The 23,345-nt window shown below is 41.9% G+C and overlaps 1 protein-coding gene across 1 annotated transcript; it reads left to right on the top strand.

Annotated features, from left to right (window-relative positions):
* The first annotated feature begins 527 nt into the window (after nt 1-527).
* LOC145390992 (uncharacterized) lies at nt 528-22,959 on the top strand. The gene is made up of 7 exons (XM_080265724.1): nt 528-546; nt 922-1,208; nt 18,288-18,354; nt 20,895-21,141; nt 21,302-21,532; nt 22,129-22,240; nt 22,537-22,959. Exons 1-7 carry the CDS (start codon nt 528-530, stop codon nt 22,957-22,959), a joined length of 1,386 nt encoding a protein of 461 aa, XP_080121850.1.
* The last annotated feature ends 386 nt before the right edge of the window (nt 22,960-23,345 follow it).

Here is a 23,345-nt window from a genome sequence, read left to right as displayed (position 1 = left end):
AGCATCACAGCCTCAGTGTCCTGCCATTGTAGCATCACAGCCTCAGTGTCCTGCCATTGTAGCATCACAGCCTCAGTGTCCTGCCATTGTAGCATCACAGCCTCAGTGTCCTGCCATTCTAGCATCACAGCCTCAGTGGCCTGCCATTCAAGCATCTCAGTCAGAACTTCCATCAGTACCTTAGCTTACATTTTCACCTGAGCGAAAGCAGATCATAAAGCTGAGTTCCGATAGCACAAAAGTACTAGAAAATAATGGGAGTATGCCAGAGCGATTATTATAACGCCTGCGATGTAAAACCCAGTGAGGATAACCGAGTACTTACTGTGAGAAAACTTGACATAGGCACTGAAAAAGTGATGAAAGTAATATTGATACACCTAATTAAGGTGAAAGAAATGTGTAAATCCTGACCTTAAAGAACAATGGGTCAAGGATGATGGCCAAATTAACTTGCTAGAGTCCTTGTCAAAACTTAAAGAAAGACTGGCATTTAGTATGGAAGTAGCCAGGGCACAATTGGAATCATGTCAGAAGATGAACGTGGTATGACCACTCTAAGAAAGTTAGGAACGGAGTTTTTCACCCAGGCGATCAAGTTCTTATCTTGCTTCCCATTCATGGTCAGCCCCTGCAAGCAAGTTTTGTAGGCCCTTATGTAGTAGTGAAGAGGGTAGGTGAAGTAAATTTTGTCATCTTAACCCCAAACTGGAAGAAGAAATGAAGATTGTGTCATGTAATTATGTTAAAGAAGTAACACAGGCGAGATGTGGACCCCCCCAAGTGCTGCATGTGTGTTGTAGGCAATCGAATTAGTGGAGGACGGGGGTTGCCCTCTGACTTTGGACCAGATGACTAGTTGGAAAGAAAACCAGGACGCATGGAGTAAATTAACTAATAAACTCACCCATCTTACTGCAGAGCAGTGTTCCGACCTTGTTGCCCTTCTCAGGAAGTTCCCTGATGTTTTCCGGGATACCCCTGGGTGGACAGAAGTGGCCCAGCTCGACGTGGATGTTGGAGACACCAGCCCTGTAAAGCAGTCACCCTGCCCGACTAGTCCTCAGAAGGAGTCCATAAGTCAAGAGGAACTGACCTACATGTTGCAGCAAGGGTTAATTGAGCCATGTCAAAGCCAATGGTGCTCCTCAGTCGTACTGGTTCCAAAACCCGGTGGGCCATATCATTTTTGTGTTGATTATCGTAAAGTCAGTTCCCTTATCAAGACTGACACCTATCCACTTCCTTGAGTAGATGATGTGTGCAAACAATAAGCAGTGCAAAGTTTATTACAAAATTAGATTAGGCGAAGGGGCATTGGGAAGACTCATTCACAGAAAAGGCTCAAGAAATTTCCTGTTTTGTGGTTGGTGGCAATACTTATAAATGTAAAGTCATGCCCTATGGTATGAAGAATGCTCCTTCCACCTTCCAGAGGCTGATGAATGATCTCACCAAGGACCTGAAGGTATGTGTTACTTATATTGATTATGTTATTTTTAGCAACACCTGGGAACAACACTTGAGCCAGCTAGATGCCTTGCTGCTAATTTAGTACTTAATTTAACTAAATGTGAATTTGTAAAGGCTCGAGTGTAGTATTTCGGCTATGTGGTAGGATAAGACCAAGTGAGTTCACCTGCTGTTAATGTTCAGGCCATAGTCAATTCCCCCAGAGCCCAAAATAAAAGACAGTTGCAGCGATTGTTGGGTATGGTAGGGTACTACAGACGTTTTGTCCTGAACTTCTCTGATCTTGTAGCCCCACCTCACTTATTTAAGAAAAGGAGTCAAGTGTGAGTGGAAGTCAGAATGTGACGATGCCTATTCTAAAGTCTGAGCCATCCTGTCAAGTCACTCAGTGCTTCAAACTCCGAATGTTAATAAACCCTTTAAATTAACTGTTGATGCCAGTGGCCTAGGGGCTGGTGCAGTTTTCCTTCAGGATAATGGCCAAGGTTTTGAGATGCCTGTGTGCTATTTGGCAAAAAAATTCAATAAGGCGCAGAGAAATTATTCAACTAATGAGAAAGAACTTGCACTCATACTTGCCCTTCAGCACTTCTCCATTTATGTTGGTCCAGGGTCAGGTGATGTGGTACTGTACACTGATCACCACCTTCTGAAATTTTTGTCCCGATTTAAGGACAGAAACCTTAGATTGACCTGCTGGGCCCTATTTCTTCTAAAATATTTGCTGGAGGCACGACATATAAAAGGTGTTACTAATATTTTAGCAGTTTAACTGTTCAGGATTTAAATTTGTACAGTACCAACAAATTTCCTCTTGGTAAATTTCTTCCTTCAAGGAGGGAGGTGTCATTGGCGTAGTTACCCTGTAACGAACTGGTGAAATAGAGGATGCGAAGATAAAGTAGGGATATAAGACATGCCATCAAGAACGTTAAATAATTTTTCGAGTTTTCTTATCAGCTTTGCTGCCCCCAGTTGAAGAATTAAAGACCTCACTATTTTCCCTCTGTTTGCTCGGCTGTCAAAAGATCATTGAAAGACTAGTTTTTCTGCTTCTGGGCAAAATAATAGTAAATGTTTTTCTCTGAACTATGAAGGAGAGACCTTTGTCCTTGACCATAAGTGGATGTGACATATACTGTAGTGTGGGAAGAGCAAATGAGAATGTTATCCAACGACCAGTTAGTTTCGCCTTGTGATACCTCTCTACTGGATAAGGTTTAAGATGTGTTAACTTGTAATTGGTAGCATGTACAGTTGCGAGCAGATGACTCGAGGCCACCTAGTCCACCAACATGTTTGGTGTTTTATCTGGTAACAAAGGCTTGACCGAGATCCAGTCGGCTGTTCTGGCGAAACAAACCCAGTGATAATTGCTCAATGTGCGGTTCTAACTGGTCTCCAATCAGTATAATGCAAGTAAACGTATTATACTGATAATGATTAACGTGTCATACACATGGTAGATATATTTATAACCGTAGTATTACAACGTAGGCTTCCAAGTAGTGGTTCATTCATTCATGTGAAACACACGGGTATCGGTAGTGATTTATTTTGTTCGACCATCCTCATGAACCAAACGACCCTTACCAGTTTTCAAGAGATATGCCGTAGGGTTATCGTTTCCCCGCAACCTACCATTATTATCACAAAAATACCGTCATGCCAGTCATCCCTCTCCGTGAACCTCACTTTCGTCGACCTCTGAATCCGAAGCAGGTGGGAAAGTTAAAGGTTCACACCATAGTATGCGGAACAGGGGGATGGGGATGTGGGAGTTATAAGGAGGATGGTGGGTGAGGAAGGTTGGGAAGAGGTGGGACGTCTGATGGAAGGGTGGGCGGGTGGCATTGGTTACCTCTTTGCCAATATATATATATATATATATATATATATATATATATATATATATATATATATATATATATATATATATATATATATATATATATATATATATATATATATATATAATATATATATATATATATATATATATATATATATATATATATATATATATATAGCTGTATTTCCAATAATTGATACAGGATAGCTAACCTTACCGCCCTGAAAGTAGATCTCCCACCTCGACCCCACCCTTTCACACCTATTGGCCTCCTCTCTCCCAGACCCTCCAACTCCTACTCCCCACCCTTCCTCACCCATCGTTCTCTTCACGCCCACATCCTCCTCCTTCTCCCAACCCTTCCTCACTCACCACCCTCCTCAGTCCCACCTCCTGCTTCCCCTTCTATAGCAATAACTGTGGTATGCACCTTTAACTCTCCCAGTTGCATCAGATTCGCTGATAACAGGTTTGTGTGTCTCAGGTTGACGAGGCGGGGAGAAGAGCATCACGAATTATTTGTGATCATGCTAGGTTGCGGGGAAGCTGATAATCCTGTCACGGGGTTTTTAAAATAAATGCAATTATTAAAGGATAATTCTCAATAATACTGAAGAGCAGGGACAATGAATTGTCTTGCTATATCAAGCAATGATTACGTTATGCCGGCTTGCTTCGCCGATTCTCTCAGAACGAGAATTTATAAACTTTCTCAACAGTACACAGCAGAGACCAATTACTCAGAATTGCTGTTTATTAGTACTGTTAGCCTCTGGAGAAAGTGACTTCACCTCTGACAATAAATAACTAATACTATTAATAATATCAGGTTCTTGCTGATGCGTTAACTCCTAGAAGGCACAACGGATTTTAAGCTTAATACAACAAGACTGGCCCAAGTACCAGCTATGAATGGCAAAGCGTTTATGCAAGCTAGGAGCTAATAGAGAAATAAGCTTAGTATGGAGAAATGAAACACGAGTTTACATTACATTAAGCTCGAGAAAAAGAACTGTTAAATTTACTGATTACAAAGAAATAAATATAATGTTACATTTCAAAATGAATTCAAAATAAAGAGATCGCACTCACTCGCTCACTCAGAAGCTAACCTCTTAAACCTAAGAAAATACGAAAAGGAAATACTGGTCAATGTAGCGTATCACCAAGGAAGGGTGGGAGCCTGGAGAACTGTAGTCTAGTGGAGTCTGGGTGCTAGAAGACCTCTCTCACTCTCACTACTGGAGCACAGAACCACACTCCGTCGCGACAAACAAAACACTGATTCAAATATGATGTTTGGGGTAGGATGCCCAGGCCAGCCGGAAGAAGGCGTGGCCAACGTTTGAAGCAAGGAGGGGCGAACAATATAGAAACAATAATATCGCTCAGTAGAGCACTTAATGACGTGCATTAGAACGGTCACTTTTGAAACAGTGACGAATGTTTTGAAAAAAGTATACCATCGAAATGGAGAGAGAAACGGTTAACTGAACGATACACAGTGAGTTTTCCACTAATAGTTCGTGGTTTCTCACAAAAGGAAAATGTCGCGAATTTGATTCATGACAAATCCTATGGCATGTCTCTTGAAAACTGGTGAAAGTTGTTTGGTTCACGACGATAGACGAACAAAATAAATCACTACCGATACCCGTGTCTCGCATGAGTGAACGCACCACTATTTGGACGCCTAGGTTGTAATATTCTGGTTATAATTATATCTACCATGTGTATGACAAATTAATCATTATCAGTATAATACGTTTACTTGCATGATATTGACTGCAGACCAGTTAGAACAGCACATTGACAAATTATCACTGGGTTTGTTTCGACAGAACAGCCGACTGAATCTCGGTCAAGTTCATACCCACCACTGTTACCACAAAAAACATCAACATGTTGGTGGACTAGGTGGCCTCGAGTCATCTGCTTGCAACTGTACCTCCATTGTTTGAGATTGGTTGTAGATAATAATTAAGACACCGTAGTGGCTAGTTGGCCTGGAAATGAAAAGAAAAGCTACTTTAAGCTTGAGGAAACAGTGAGATAGACACATTTTGTAAAATTTTGTTGACACATTTCGTTAAACGTTTTTAACAAATTTTGTCACTTTTTTGTTACTAACCGTTCGGGACACAGCTCCCATCAGGCATACTTCTTACTCTGATTACAAAACACACTGCTTGTGCATCATTTTCCTTTTTGGTTCATTTCTCCATATAACACTAGTGTGTGGATTATAACTTGATTAATCATTGACGAGTTCAAGTTCATCAAGCTCTGTGAGTACGTAGCCTCCTCTTATGGTATTTTGGTTGGGTGAGACAAATAACTAGTTTTTATATTTGTATTGTGAGGCATATGTGAATCCCTCCTTTTGGTAAACGAACCCGGATTTCTTATTCTGTATGTATGTTACAGTGTAAAGCAAAGTAAGTTTTCCTGTGTGGTTTACCTTACCCATTTTGGTGGTTAATTAAGGGTTAAGAGTGCTCCGTAATATATATGCTTATAACTGCATGTATAATTTAAGTAATACTATACTATATGTAACCTCATATTTTGTTATTTTATGTTATATATATATATATATATATATATATATATATATATATATATATATATATATATTGTTACGGAACAGAGAAAACTGTCCCGCAAAGTTCCCGGTTCAAAACAAAAGAATTAGGTAAAATTACAAGTTAAAGTTTAATGCTCAAACTAACAACTAAACATTCAGGACTCATAAGGATAATGTAATGGCAAAAACATGTTAAATATATGGTTAACTGCAATAGCCTCTATTAACACGAAATTAGCAAGTGTAAATCTATCTAACTCAGCCCTGATAAAATGAGAAAACCGGATAATGCTCAGTTAATGCAAGATATATTATTACAGATACAAAATATTATTACTACTGGCTGACAGTAAAACTCCACATCAATCGCAAAAACCTCACCAGGCCCACGAATTAACACCTTATGCTATACAGTACAAGAAAAAATGTAATAACACTTATACTCAAATTACACAGCAGCTAGATGGCTGGAGACTTCCTGAGCACTCACAAAAATAATAACAACTGTACAGGAGAGGACAGAGATGTGAACAAGTGAGGAGTAGATCTAAGTGGCAATTAATGCAGAGACTGAGCTCATTATATAGGGGCCGGCAGAGCTTGATACAACTTGTAAGAAGGACGCGCAAATGAAGCCATAGGGGACAAAGAGTTGAGACTCCTGCTCTGAACAACAGAAAGAACGACTTACTCTACTATAAGGGAGGAGGGGGGGAGTGAGGTAGAACAGGCACTATGGAAGCCACGAGGCGAATCGTGATCAAACATGCAGCATACTGTACGTTAGAATTATACAAAGGATGATGAAATCATAGGCTATGTAACACCTCCCCACAAAGAAAAAGAAATTTACAAAGGAAATTTCTTATTACTCTAAAACAATCTGTCTAAAGTCTAGATAAACAATCTGCAATAACATTTTCTTTCCCCTTGATATGTTGTATGTCTAATGAATACTCCTGAAGAAGTAGACTCTATCTTGTCAATATCTGATTTTTATCTTTAAACTTACTAAGGAATTTCAGTGGGTTATGATCCGTATAAATGACTATGGGGTCAAAACCAGAACACAAATAAAATGAAAAATGCTGTAAACCCAAAATCAAGGCCAAAAGCTCTTTCTCAATAGTTGAGTAGTTCTTTTGAGGTGGAGTGAACTTCTTACTGTAATAAGATACAGGGTGTTCAATACCCTGATCATCCTCTTGCAGCAAAACAGCCCCAGCTCCTGTATCACTTGCGCCAACAGCCATCTAAAAAGGCTTAGCAAAATTTGGAATAGCGAGCACTGGCTGACTTAATTGGATAGCTTTAAGTTTGCTGAAAGAGGATTCACAGTCATCGGTCCAGACAAATTTAACTCCCTTTTTCAGTAGGTCTGTAAGTGGTGATACAAGAATTGAAAAGTTAAGAACAAATCTCCTGTAATAACCTACCATTCCCAAAAATCTTTGTAGCTCTTTCCTACTTTTAGGTCTGGGAAGATCACTTAAAACCTGAACCTTAGCTCCTGGTGGTGCAACATGTCCATCACCAATTACGTACCCAAGGTACTGAACTTTAGCTTGACCAAACTCACACTTTGATAAATTAGCTACAAGATTAGCCTGAACCAAATGCTCAAGAAATTTACTTACATGGCATAGGTGATCTTTCCAGTTGTCATTGAAGATTAATACATCATCAATATAAACAACACACCCTGCCAAACCCTCTGTTACAACATTCATGAGCTTCTGAAATGTGGCTGGTGCATTCTTCATACCATATGGCATTACAGAACATGCAAAAGTCTTTCCTAGTGTTACAAAACATGAGATCTCCCTAGCACGTTCAGTCATAGGTACTTGCCAGTATCCCTTTAACAAATCAAACTTACTTATGTACCTAGCCTTTCCGATCTTGTCTATGCAATCTTCCACGCGAGGGAGAGGGTAAGTGTCTGTTTTGGTTATCTGATTAACACGTCTGTAGTCGATGCAAAGCCGCTGTGACCCACCTGGCTTAGGGACTAGAGTGACAGGAGAACTCCACTCGCTCTGACAGGGCTCAATCATCTTGTGGTCCAACAGGTAGCCAAGCTCCTTCTGGATGAGAGGAACTTTCACTGGGTTCACACGGTAAGGAGGCAGTTTAATTGGCTTTGCGTCTCCAACATCGACATCATGCATCAACACAGTGGTTTTTCCTGGAGTAGCACGGAACACTTGCGGATACTCCTGCAGTAATGCCGAAAACTCCTGCCTTTCCTCGGGAGGTAGATGAGAAAGCTTAGTCTGGAGATCATTCATGATATCAGGATTCTTCCCCAAACTATCACTCAGGCTCATGCTGCATGGGAGAACTTCACTTGCAGACTCGGCTGGAACAGCTACAGTGCAGACTGGGTTATTTTCGTCCCGCCTGTGATATAACTTTAGCATGTTGATGTGACAAAGTTGCTTGTTCTTTCTACGATCTGGTGTGGCGATGACATAGTTGACATCACTGAGTTTCTTCTCCACGATATAAGGACCACTAAACTTGGCTTGAAGAGGTTGCCCATGTACCAGAAGCAGAATCAAAACCTGATCTCCTGGATGAAAGTGGCGTAACCTGGACTTCTTATCATACCAAGTCTTCATCTTCTCCTGAGCAGCTCCTAAATTCTCTCTCGCCAGCTGTAAAGCAGTGGACAGCCGTTCTTTGAACTTCATCACATACTGCAGCAGGTTGACGTCATCTTCCTCCGACAGCCAGCATTCCTTGAGTAGCTTAAGGGGTCCTCTTACTTCATAGCCAAACAGTAGTTCAAAGGGTGAGAAGCCCAGTGATTCATTTGGAGATTCTCTTGCGGCAAATACAACGAATGGAAGACCTTTATCCCAGTCTTTCTGATGTTCCAAACAGTATTTCCTGAGCATCGATTTGAGTGTTTGATGATATCTCTCCAATGCTCTTTGGGTCTGGGGATGGTAAGCTGAAGACGTGATCTGGGTGATGCCCAACTCTTTCAGAGACTGCTTGAAAACATTTGACATGAAATTACTTCCCCGGTCTGACTGTACCTCCTTGGGCAGACCAAACTTTGTGAAGAACCCTAGCATTTCCTTAACCACGTTCTTTGCTGAGATATTTCTAAGTGGAATGGCTTCAGGATAACGAGTAGCCACATCAATCAGGGTCAACACATAAGAAAATCCTGAAGAAGTCTTAGGAAGAGGGCCCACAATATCCACCAACACACGGGTGAATGGCGCCTCAAAAGGAGGAATGGGAACTAGAGGTGCAACCTTTTCGGTCTGATTAAACTTCCCCACAACTTGACAGGTGTGCCAAGACTTACAATACCAGGAAACATCTCTGAAGATACCTGGCCAGTAGAAGTGTTTCAAAATGCGTGCCACAGTCTTCCTCACTCCAAGGTGTCCTGCCAAACTGGAATCATGAGCCACTCTAATGATATCCTGCCTACAAACACGAGGGATGACAACTTGATGTACAACCTCCCATTCACAGTCGGCTGATGCTGTTGGGGTTCTCCACTTCCTCATAAGTACTCCTGACTTTATATAATAACAAGTAGAAGCACCAGCTGACTCTTCCTCACTGCAAGCAGAGTTAGCTAGACCTTTCAACTCAGGGTCAGCAACCTGCAACTCAACCAACTCTTGACGAGACAAATTATCAACACTACGGGGTACTGCCTCAGCTGGTGAGTGGTCCAAATTAGCAAGAAAAGTGTCAGCTAGGATAACATCATCATCATCATTATCCTCTAAGTCACCAGTAACTTTAGACTTAGCCCTAGTGACAGCACATGCAGAGAACACATCATGGACATCACAATCCTCGGTCGCAGCCACTGGCTCACTAGACAACTGAGGAGCTGGACACGCTTGACTTCCACCAATATCATTTCCAAGTAAGAAAGTTACACCTGACATTGGGAGTGTCTCAACCAACCCAACCATAACGGAACCATTAACAAAACCAGACTCTAAATTCACTCTGCACAGAGGGACAGAGAAGTAATTATTCCTTACACCTTGTAAGATTACAGTTTCATCAGAGGAATTAACATTAGAGCCTAGAACACTGGTCAGCATAAGGGATTGGCAAGCACCTGTATCACGATATATTTTAATTGATTTCCTGTCATTACTGTCCAGAGGACTGACAAAACCATCAGACAGGAAATTAGTACATTAACTCTTGAGAGTGTCACCCACGTTACTGCTCAAAAGAGGAGCTTCATCATGAGAATTTAATTTACCCCTCAAAGCAGGTTCAGTTAACTCGGTTAAAGAATTCTGGGAACTCTCAAGGGTGGACACTAGACCAATTGACTGAATATTTAAAGACTCCTTTTTGTTCACATCACGCTGTCTCCTGAAACATCTTTATTAATACACCTTTTGAAGTCCTCCAGCAAAATCATCTGATTAAATTTACCAAAATCAGAATCCACATTCTTGGAATTTAACCACTGCTGTAACAGATCTTCTTTGATTTTTGCATATTCAACATGGGATTGCTTATCTTGCTTATAAGTTGTCCTAAATTTTACTCTATAGGCTTCAGGAACAAGCTCATAGGCCTTAAGAATCAAGCTCTTAACTACATCATAATTATCAGATTGATCCTGAGGCAAAGATTTATAAGTTACTTGAGCTTTACCGGTGAGAACAATTTGAAGGAGTACTGGCCAATACTTTTTGGGCCAATTACAACCTGTAGCTACCCTCTCAAACAACTGAAAATACTTTGTTAAATCAGATTCATTAAAAGGAGGAACAAGTTTAACATTTTTAGCCACATCAAAATCATCAGAGCTAGATGATCCAGTTCCACATTGTTTCATGCGATACTCATGGTCTGCCTGAATCCTAGGAAGTTCAACTTGTGCGTGAAACTCAGCCTCCTTAGCACAAGCCTCCTGCAGGGCTAGCTGTAACTTAGCTAATTCAATCTGCGTTTGCTCATCTGGAGGAGTTAAATTAAACAAGCTTTTATTAATTATGTCAACAATTTGATCTTTAGAATGATGAGAGCGAACAGCAATCCCCAATTGTTGAGCAACAAGCTTAAGTTCATTCTTTGTTCTGTTTTCTACATCACACACTGTTTGCACATTTGACAAAAAATCTTTGGCTTCATCAAGAGTAGTAATAGTAGACATCATGAATAAATCACAATCACAAAATATCAAGCAATATCCTTATGATAATATCCTGAATATCCTGATAAGAGGTCGCCAAATTTATGTTACGGAACAGAGAAAACTGTCCCGCAAAGTTCCAGATTCAAAACAAAAGAATTAGGTAAAATTACAAGTTAAAGTTTAATGCTCAAACTAACAACTAAACATTCAGGACTCATAAGGATAATGTAATGGCAAAAACAGGTTAAATATATGGTTAACTGCAATAGCCTCTATTAACACGAAATTAGCAAGTGTAAATCTAAGTCAGCCCTGATAAAATGAGAAAACCGGATAATGCTCAGTTAATGCAAGATATATTATTACAGATACAAAATATTATTACTACTGGCTGACAGTAAAACTCCACATCAATTGCAAAAACCTCACCAGGCCCACGAATTAACACCTTATGCTAAACAGTACAAGAAAAAATGTAATAACACTTATACTCAAATTACACAGCAGCTAGATGGTTGGAGACTTTCTGAGAACTCACAAAAATAATAACAACTGTACAGGGGAGGACAGAGATGTGAGCAAGTGAGGAGTAGATCTAAGTGGCAATTAATGCAGAGACTGAGCTCATTATATAGGGGCCAGCAGAGCTTGATACAACTTGTAAGAAGGACGCGCAAATGAAGCCATAGGGGACAAAGAGTTGAGACTCCTGCTCTGAACAACAGAAAGAACGACTTACTCTACTATAAGGGAGGAGGGGGGGAGTGAGGTAGAACACGCACTATGGAAGCCACGAGGCAAATCGTGATCAAACATGCAGCATACTGTACGTTAGAATTATACAAAGGATGATGAAATCATAGGCTATGTAACAAAATATATATATATATATATATATATATATATATATATATATATATATATATATACAATATTAAAATATTTAAGATATTTACTCAGATGGTCTCACTTGTAAAGGACAGCTTTTGAAAACAGATTCCAAGTTAGCAATCTTAGCTTGCATTCTGTGCATAGCCAATAGCAGTACAGCAAATATGATAGAGAAAATTACAAAGATGACTGGAAGTGGGCTGTAAACATAATATGGATTGAACATAAACCTACTGTATTTCTCCCAGTGTACATCGTTTGATTCATTAGTTGCATGGTTTCAAACTTGGGTTAAATCAACTTAACCTGTCACGTCACGAGCTATTTCGCACCTCCGACACCCCCAATCCCGACCTATTTTGGAAAAAAAAAAATTTTGGCTAAAACTTCCGCTTTTGTTGAGAAACAAAGGAAAATCACCAAGAAAGGGCTTACCGTGGTCAATAAGTGGTCGGAACAGGTGAGGTCCCCCGCGCCAGGTATCGTATTCTATCACTGACGTGTGAGTCCCTCACGTTTTCTATGGTAGGTAAATTTGGGAGAAACCACAAACAACACCATCTACATTTATTGAATTTGAACTAATAAACAATAAGAATAACAATATAAAGGTTTTCAATGACATATATATGAAAAATAAGCATTGTACCTTCGCGCTAGCATAGTGAGTTGGATCAGAGTGGTAACACGCTATGTGCTAAGTTTCTTGTTTCAGTCAACATATCATTTTTTCTACTTGTATAATACTGTTTCAATGCCATTTTACCGTTTTGTACTGTATGTATATGTTTTCAGCTGTTTTCATTCATTACGATGACATGTAGCATAACTATAGCGCACATCTGCTTACTCAGCGCACTTGCTATGACTCGTATCTCAACATACCATATTGTTTTATCACTTTCATAGTATTATTTTCTTTACATAAAACCTTTCCTCCACCACTGTAAATCTTTTCAATTATTTACATTCATTACGAGGGCATTTACCGAAATACTAGTGCATATTCACATAGCAAGCACAATCTCTACGACTCGTGTTTCAACTTCTACTTTATTTTTTCAATCCCAATATACTTTCCCACTTACATTACACCCGTTTACACCCTATACTGCACTGTACATATTTACTGGCATTATTTATTCAACTGAGCGTCGGAATATCGCACCAAAATACCCTCGCAATGAATGTTTCGACTAAGATAATACTCACACACTTACATACTAATTTTTCACATATATTACACCCGTTTCCACTTGTAGTCTCTTATTTACATATTTACGTGCCTTATTTATTCCACTGAGCGTCAGGTAAACGCATCTATAAACACTTGCTAGGAATATTTTGACTTAGAATTAATTGCAGCACTTACAAAATTTCAACTTATATTACATCCGTTTGCATTTTCCATACAAATATCTACATACTTATGGGCCTTATTTATTCCACTGAGCGTCAGAATATCGCATCAAAATATCCTCACTAGGTATGTTTCCACTTAGATCATATTTATACACTTACATACTAATTGTCCACTTATATTACACCCGTTTCCACTTTATACAACTATTTATAGATCTACGGGCCTTATAATTTCACTGAGCGTCTGTTTGTCGCATTTATTTCTGAGTATCAACGTCCTATCGCATTCACACCATATCAAAAGTGCATCAAGGTGTGATACTCGCTGAAACATGGGTGAATACAGAGACCCACGTCACACACTATGCACTCATAGCGGGTGTCTTTCCTCTGAGTGGTGGGTCTCACCCGGGAATTGCTACACACGTGACACCTGCGTTGGGGCCTAGGTCTATTTAGCTGGGGAGAGATAGGAGTGGGGAAATGGCAGGCGGGTATTCTCGAGGAAGTTTGGGCGACAGGGGCAGTGCGGGTGCGGTGTTGGGGCCTTTCAACCGCATACCGGGAAAAAAATCTCTCTTGTTAGCTCCCTCACAAACCCTTCAGAGGTTTCCTGAACTCCTGTTGTCATGGCGTGCATGTGGTGGCAATTCAGAGCAGTTATATCAAGCGAGTGAAAAAGCTTCTTATACTACTTCATCGTGGTCCTGGCACACTCGACCGTGGATATCATGGAGTCTGACTGATCCACCAGGCGCATGTTGATGTTATAATCTAGGACACCCTCAGGTCTCCATATGTGGCGCCTGTTCTTGCTCCGGTAATCCACGGAATCAGTACAGTGCATCAAGGGGCGGTGAACCGTGGACAAGAGGCTGCCTTCTCTATTATGGTTCTACACAGTTGCAAGTATGTTGTTTGCCTGAAAGAAGACAACCTCATTTCTATCAAGTTTCCGCCCCACCTTGACCATGTGATGCCGGTTCACCTTGACGGTACCACAGATTCCCGTGTCAAGCCTGTGTAGATAACGAGTGAGAAGAGGGCTAGTGTACCAATTGTCCAGGTAAAGGACGTGACCACAATGATCATTGTCTTTACCACTGCTCCCGACAGCCCGATACTCCGATCTTCTATTATGTCTGTCTGTGCACCGGTGTACAAGACTATGTCTTGCACATAACCAGTCCTACATAACAAAGATCTTGAACCCAAAACGGTGCCTTTTGTTGGATATGTACTGCCGAAATGAAATATTGCCTCTCCACAACACGAGACTCTCGTCTGTGACGAGGTCTCTATTGGGATAAAATGACGAACGAATTTTTTTTTTTTTATGCGAGGAAGAAGGAACCAAAGGCCATGAGCCTGCAGTAACAGTTCCCTCAAAGAGAAAAACAAAATACAATAGAGAGCCAAATTCAAGATCCGATCATTTTGAGATGCCTGGACACACTGCGTTTGAAAGACTGGAGATCATAGGCACCGGAAATACAGACAGAGGGAGACGGTTCCAGAGCTGACCTGTTGCATAAATGAAAGACTGGGAGTAACGGTTAACTCTTGCATTAGAGAGTAGGACAGAAAAGGGATGAGAGTTTGCTTCCAGACGGGTGCTATGCGCCCGTCGTAGAGGTGGAGGAATGCAAGCAGACAGTTCAGAGGAGCAGTGACCATTAAAGTAGCGATAGAAAAGAGATAAAGATGCAACAGTGCGGCGAAGAGACAGAGGTTGAAGGGAGTCAGTAAGAGGAGGAGAGTTAATGAGACAAAAAGCCTTTGACTCCACCCTATTGAGAAGGGCTGTATGTGGGGAAACTCCCCACACATGAGAGTTGTACTCCACACAGTGGCGGATAAAACCCCTGTATAGAGTCAACTATTGTGCAGGGGTAAAGAAAGAGCAGAGTCGGCTTAGCACACCCAATCTCTTGGAAGCAGATTTTACAAGAGATGTAATATGATCTTTCCAAGATAAGTCCCGAGTAAATGAAAACCCAAGCATGTTCAAGGATGATGCAGGATTAAGCTGAATATTATTAAACATTAATGGGTATACCTGTGGAAGATTTTGTCGGGTTGATAGGTGTAAGAACTTATTCTTAGTTGCATTAAAAACAACCATATTATTTTTACCTCAGTCGGAGATACGAGCCAAGTCAGACATTAGGTGTGCCATAGCCTCATCCTTTGTTTGTTGAAGCAACTGTTGAGATGGGCGTTGCGGGAACCGAATGGAAAGGTGAAGGGTGGAGTCATCAGGGTATGAGTGAATAGGGTTAGATGTACAGCTTAGAAGATCATTGATGAATAAAAGGAAGAGAGTTGGTGATAGGACAGAGCCCTGAGGAACACCACTGTTGATAGATCTAGGAGAAGAACGATGGCCGTCTACAACAGCGGCTATAGAACGACCAGAAAGGAAGCTAGCGATGAAGGGACACATAGAAGGATAGAAACTGCAGGAGGGCAGTTTGGAAATTAAAGATTTATGCCAGACTCGATCGAAAGCCTTTGAGATGTCTAGGGCAATGGCAAAGCTTTCGCCAAAGTCCCGAGAGGAGGATGACCAGGAGTCTGAAAGGTAGGTGAGAAGATCGCCAGTGGAGCGTCCCTGACGGAACCCATACTGACGATTGGAAAGAAGGTTGTGATAGGAAAGATGCCTTAAAATTTTTCTATTGAGAATTGACTCGAAAACTTTTGAAATACAGGACGTTAAAGCAGTTGGACGATAGTTGGAGGGTTGGGAGTGGTCACCCTTCTTTGGGACTGGCTGAATGAGAGCAAACTTCCAGCAAGAAGGAAAGGTACACGTTGACAGACAAAGGCGAAAGAGTTTGCCTAGGCAGGGTGTAAGCACAGAAGCACAGTTCTTGAGAACAACAGGAGGGACCCCATCAGGCCCATGTGCCTTGTTAGTACTGAGGCCAGTGATGGCAGAAAATACATCAGCTGAAGAAATTTTGATGTCAGGCATGAGGAAGTCAGAGGGGGGAAGTGATGGAGGAACGCCACCGGAATTGTCTAAGGTGGAATTGGAGGAGAAAGTCTGTGCGAAGAGATCTGCTTTATTAGTAGAAGAAATAGCTACAGAACCATCAGAGTAGAATAGAGGAGGGAAGGATGACGAGGTAAAGTTGTTAGAAAGATTTTTGGCAAGGTGCCAGAAGGAGCGGGAAGAATTCGAGTTGGAGAGTTGAGAGCATTTAGTATGGATGAAATTGTTTTTAGTAGAGCGAAGAACAGACTTAGCACGATTCCGGGCAGAAACGTAAAGATGATTTGATTCAGGGGTGGGTTGGCTCCGGTACCTTTTGTAGGCCTTCTCCTTGTTGCGGACAGCATTAGAACAAGCGTGATTAAACCAAGGGTTTCTTGCATTAGTCAAAGGATATGAGAAAGGAATGTATGCTTTCGTGCCCGAGAGAATAACCTCCGTAATGCGCAAGGCACACTCAGATGGCTCCCGGCCACGGAAGCAATAATCATTCCAGGGAAAATGAAAGAAGTACTGCCTCAGGTGATCAAAGACCAACCTAATTCGCCTCATCTTATCTGTGTCATTTGCATTTGCAGGATCATCAACATCGTAAAAGTGGAGGCGACTTAAAATTTGTTTAAAGCAATTATGGCTTATGACTTGGCCAAATATTGGTGTCAGCATAACAGGGTCCCTTGTCCAGTATGTCGGAATTCTGTTCTTTTGTATAATACCCATCAAAAGGACCAGGGCAAAAAATGAAAATATTTCTGAAAGGGAGACAGGGTAATCATATATGATAGAATGCCTGCTCCTTGTGCCCAATCTTTCATTCTCACAGCGCTGGCTACTAGCAAAACGGTTTGTTTGGTCAACTATCTGCTCCACAAAACCCTCATTGAAAAAAAGGTGGAAAAAATCCAGCCTGGTGGAATTAGGGTGAATTCCAGGAGCAATGCAGGCAGCACGCCCCTGCTCAGTGAAGGGGTGAATGATGGGAGAAAAATCACTCCCATCCTCCCAATTCCTTGAAACAAAAATCTCGTCCCCATCATCCCCATCGTCGCCTTCGTCTGGGTGGGGAGGAGATGCTGGTGAGGGAGGTTGGGGAGGAGAAGTGCGGAGGGCTTCCCCACTTGCACTCCTCTTCCCTCGGCCTTTACCCTTTCCCTTTCCCTTACCCTTATGGCCTTGTGGAACATTAGGGGGCTGTGGGGATGAAGTCTGGGAATATTGGGGAGCATAAGATGTGCTGGGGAGTGGTTCCTCCCCACCTTCCCCCTGCATCACAACACCACATGATTCATCACGCACCCTCACTCGCCTATGTGTTAGGGAATATTGGGGAGCATAAGACGTGCTGGGGAGTGGTTCCTCCCCACCTTCCCCCTCCATCACAACCCCACGTGATTCAGGACACACCCTCACTCGCCCATGTGATACACCCCGCTGCCTCACACCACCACGGGAGAGTGATGACTCACTCCTGGCACTCTCACTTTCAATACTCCTCCTTGCACTTTCCCTTTCACTCCCCACTCCCTCCACGGCACTTCCTACCTCCCCAAACAAAAGACTAGGCCCATACCTGCTCGTACGACGTGGTGTGCGCTCGGGGCCATGATAAGTGATAACTTCTCGGCCGTACCATGTGGCAGCATGTCCCACGGCTCCGTCCTCGTCCTCATCCTCATCCTCGTCATCAAAATTGGGCTCCACATCATGTTGGGGCTGGCTAGAGGATGTTGCACATTGTTTTTATGCCTGCTGCCCCTCTCTAGCAGCACGATAAGTCACGTACAGCTGCTTCCTGGGGGACGGGATCTCCTCATCACTGCTGGTTTTTTCCTCCTCCTCTGGCTGGACATAATCTTTGTCAACAACCTCGTCGTCCATTGGGGAATCGCTGTCGCCAGTAAAGGCGTCCAGGGCGGCTTGGGTTTCCTCCTCGGAGAGACCTCTATGTGCCATGTCTGAGCAGGACCATTGCTAACAGGTGAGTGACCGAGCCGCGGGTGAGCGTGGGTCGCTTGGGGTCACTGAGTGTCCATGCCTGGTGGCAGGTAGGGGAAGGTCGAGCGACCATATGTACCGAAAATCAAGCGCGAAATTTGAAAATTGTGCAAATTATGCACCTTGCAGTTGCACGACATACCAGTACGTCGTCAGGACTGGCAAATGCAAAATGTTGCAAAGTATCCATACGTCGATGGGACGCCTCGGGTTAATGTGTGTACACATATTTAAGTTCATCTTAGGAAATGGTTGGAAGCACTTATGTGTGGCTGACAATAGCATAGTGGTTTTTAGGTAAAGTGGACAGTGAAGATGTTAGGACTGCACAGTAATCCGGTGATATGTGTAAATCAGATGCTGTTGTATGAGCTGGAGGTGTCTGGGGAAGTCACAAAAACTGCTGTATTTTGAGTGAAGTAGAAAAACTGTGAATGTCCAATGCATTGATGATGGATGAGTTTATCTGGAGCAAATGTGAAGCTGCAGTGATGATGGATGCCGTGATTCTTTATGATGGCCATTTCACAAGGGACTGTCCCAGCTGCTTGAAACGTGAAGAAGTATGCAGGGCAAAGGTGAAATGCATGTACTGATGTTTAACTGTTCTTTCACTAGTGTGATATCGATAAGTCTTTATCCTTGGTCGATATAGATAAAGATTTCATACTTTCATACTTTGTGAATGGTTGAGGTAGATAATAAGGATGTAGGAATCATTGTAAACCTGTACTGGAATCAAAAAGCTTCTGTTAGAGTTGGAGAGAAGATGGAGAGGGTGACTATAAAAAGAGGAGTACGACAAGGATGTATTCTGTGGCCAGACTTGTTTTCTTTATACGGACAAGTCGTAATGGACGAATTGAAGGAACTGGAAGGGGTCAAGGTTGGTGGTAATAGCATTAATAATCTGAGATATGCTGATGAGACGGTACTGGTAGCGGATTCAGAAGAAAAACTACAAGAACTGGTGAATAGATTAGTGGAAGCATGTCAGCAGAAAGGGATGAAGATTAACTTCAGGAAAACAAAGGCAATAGTTCTAACAAAACGGAGAGAAGTGATACATATCCAACTTAATATCCACGGAAGCTATATAGAGGAGGTGAGAAGTTTTGAATACTTAGGTGCCGTTATATCAGATGAGGGAGGAAAAAATTGTAAGAAGAATTGGTATTGCTAAAGGAGCTTTCGGACGAATGAAAAAAAAATTAACTAACATAACTATGGATATGAGGACACGAATAAGAGTGTTGAAATGTTTTGTCTGGTCAGCGCTATTAAACGGGTGGAAACGTGGACAGTAAAGAAGAAAATGAGAGAGAGATTACAAGCAGTTGAGGTATGGTTTTTGAGAAGAATGATGCGAATATCACGGATAGAAAAAGAAACAAATGAAGAAGTTCTGAGGAGGGCAGGAATGGAAAGAGAAATGATGAAGACAATAAGGAAAAGACAGATGGAATTTTTGGGACATGTTATAAGAGTAAAAGAACTTGAAAATGACAGTTTACTTAGAGGAATAGAGAGAAGAAGAGCAAGAGGAAGACAACGATTAAAGTGTATGGATTGTATAAGAAGTGATTTACAAGAAAGAATCAGCAATGTGGAATTAATCAGGATAGCTGAAGATACAGGAAGATGACGCTCCATGGCCGCTAACGTCACATGACTGGCACTTCGATAAAGGCAAAGGTAAACTTTGCTTTTGCTGTTTGTGTTCTTCATACTCTCCTGTCTGACTGTTTACATCAAAGCTGGGCTGGCGAGGTCGATGTCGTGTCATATCAATGCAAGTTATCTTTGCCCTAATTAGGTTAGGACAGACGAGTTGTAATATGTTACTTATAATGTGTGATAAGGAAACAGTGTACTCTCGTACTGTTGAGTGATTGTGTATGGTTATAATGCATAAACTCCTTTATACATGTCTTGTAAGGGATACTGTTTTGTAGCTAAGAAGTTTGTCTTGCTCCAGACTATACTTGAGAATTAAGTTGCTTAAAGCCTAGGCAGTGGCCAAGCGCATCATTGTCAAAACGATTTACTCAACTTATGTACAATAAAGAAGTTGTTGAAACCTGCCTGCCTTCCTGGACGATGAGCCCAGCTCCCCAACAGTGGGATAAGAGTGGTGCCATTGGCACAGGATCTTCACAGATTTCAAGAGGACTGTGGAGACAATATCCCATATTTAAAACTTTAGTGAATAGTATGGCATACTATGTGTCTGAATATAAAAAGAAGTGCACAGATTTTGATTCAGCTATTACTACATTAGAGAAACTATGTCAAAACCCCCAATAAAATTTTTGCAAGACATTTACTTGCGACTAGGCAACAAGAACCAGGCAGATCTTTAGATGAATTTTGAGTTACACAGGTTCGATAAAGACTGCAACTTTTAATTTGTCAGTGCAGAGCAGTGCCGTGAGGAGTGAATCCGTGATACTTTCATCGTTGATATTGCCTCACCCTTAATATGTCAGAGCCTCTTTGAAAACTACACTTGACCTACAGACTGCCTACAATCAGGCTTCCTCATTAGACTTGGCACAAGGCAACACATAAGCTTACACCCCGCAAGCAGCTCATGCGGCTGCAGTAGTGAAGCCTGAGCCACCCTGGACCCCTCAAGAGGATTCTCTGGCACATAGTGTGGACCCCAGTTCATCAAATAACACTTCAGCTCCTTTTGAGAATTTAGAGGTGGCTGCTACTTACAATGCCAGAAAGAAATGTTTCTTCTGTGGTGGTCCATATCAAAGGTGGAATGACTGCCAAGCACGAGAGGCCACTTGCAATAAATGTGCCAAGAAGGGCCTTTATGCTCGAGTGTAAGTCTTAAATCCCTTCAAGCTTTACAGCAACAGATTTTAACTCTAAGGTCCTGGCTGCAGTTACTAATATTCCCCACGGTTTGTCACAGGCAGCTACCTTAGTTATGGTTCATGGACAGAAGTTAAATGCCCTCATGGACTCTTGCGGTACTGCTAGCTACATTAGTCAGAAGGTTGCACATGAACTGAAACTAAGGGTACATCCAACCAGTAAGGACATCAGCATGGCACAGAAATCTTTGAATACCAGTTCCCCAGAGTACGCTGTGGTAGATCTTATTCTCAACCTCAACGACCCTTATCTACCTACATGCCATGGTATACTGAGAGATCTATGCTCTGATGTGATACTTGGCCAGGATTTCCAGCAGCAGCATCTGAGTGTGAAGTTTGAACTAGGTGGACCCATGCCTGAACTGATATTAAATGTGATGATCCATACTGTGCACACACAGCAGCAGCACTACAAGAGCCTTCTCTTTTCCCTAACCTGTCACCTAACTGCAAGCCGATTGCCACCAAGTCAAGACGCTTTAGTAAGGATGACAAGAGTTCATTGAAGAAGAAAGCAACCAGTTACTCTCAAGAGGAATAAGTGAAAAAAGCTGATCCCCATAGAGAGCTCAAGTGGTAGTTGTGAAGGATCCTACAAACCGGCAAAAGAAGAGAATGTGTATTGACTGTTCACAGACAATAAATCAGTATACTGAGCTAGATGCCTACCCTCTGCCAAGGATTGATGAACTGGTAAATAACCTTGCAAAATATAGTGTGTTCTCCACTTTTTTTCTGAAAAGTGCTTACCATCAAGTACGACTAAAAGTGTCAGACAGAAAAGTATACTGCTCTTGAAGCTGATGGATGCCTGTGCAATTTTTGTAGGGTACCTTTTTGAGTCAAAAATGGTGTAGCTGTCTCCCAACGAGCTATGAAATAATTAGTCAATGAGGAGAACCTACAATGTGCTATCCCTTATCTTGACAGCATCACTACTGCTGGGCATACACAAGAGGAGCATGATCATAATGAAAAGCACTTTCTAGAGGTCGGCAAGCAAAGACACCTGCTGATCAATGAATTCAAGACTGTCAAGAGGGTACGTTCGATCATTATTCCTCGTTACTGTGTGGAGAATGGTGTGATACGGCCTGATCCCGAGAGGCTTAGGCCATTACAAGAGTTTCCACCAGCTAATGAGTTGGGATCTCTAAGAAGAGCTTTGGGGATGTTTGCTTAGTATGCCAAATGGATTCAAGACTTATCAAATAAAATACAACCCGTCGTAAACACAAAGAAGTTTCCATTAGAGGAAAGCGTGCTGGATGCCATTAAATTACTCAAGAAAGAACTAGAAAAAGCAACCATTCTGTAGATGAAAACTTACCTTTTGAGGTTGAGTGTCATGGATCTGATGTAGCTATTTCTTTAGTGCTCAACCAAGGTGGTCAACCTGTTGCTCTTATGTCCAGGACACTACAAGGAAGTGAACTGCAACATCCTGTTGTGGAGAAAGAGGCCACTGCCATCACAGAAGCAGTGCGTAAATGGAGTCACTACCTAGCCGGGTGCCACTCTGACCTCATCACTGATCAACGCTCTGTGGCATTCATGTGTGACAGCAAAAAGTGTACAAATATAAAGAATAACAATATACATGAATGGAGGGCAGAGCTTGCAGCCTTTAGCTACACAATATGGTATCATCCAGGAAAGGAAAATGTGGCTCCAAACACGCTCACGCAACCTTCTGCTGCACAGCCTTCTCTACCTCCACACTCACTGACCTTCACAATGGATTATATTACCCTGGAGTGACTCGACTGCTGCACTTTGTGAGATCGAATATCTCCCCTTTTCTACAGACGATGTCAAGAAGGCTTGTGCTTCGTGCAAGATCTGTACGGAATTGATGCCCCAGTTCTATCGACCTCCTGGAGGGACCCTCATAAAGGGAACGCAACCTATGGAATGGCTTAGTATTGACATCAAGGGACCTCTACCTACCGCAGCACATAACCCCCATCTACTTACAGTTATTGGTGAACACTCACATTTTCCTTTTGTTGCTTTTCCATGTCCCATCCTGCATTCTGCAACTGTAATCAGATGTCTGGAGCTGATATTTAGCATGTGTGGGATGCCTAATAACATCCAGTCAGACCAAGGAACCTCCTTCTTGTCTAGAGACCTCAAGACATACC

This window comes from Coenobita brevimanus, chromosome 16 (assembly GCF_032717465.1).
Source record: "Coenobita brevimanus isolate Jiangsu-jjx chromosome 16, ASM3271746v2, whole genome shotgun sequence".
Lineage (NCBI taxonomy): Eukaryota > Metazoa > Arthropoda > Malacostraca > Decapoda > Coenobitidae > Coenobita > Coenobita brevimanus.
Note: the sequence above shows the minus strand (reverse complement) of the source record. Positions and strands in the feature narration are given on the sequence as shown.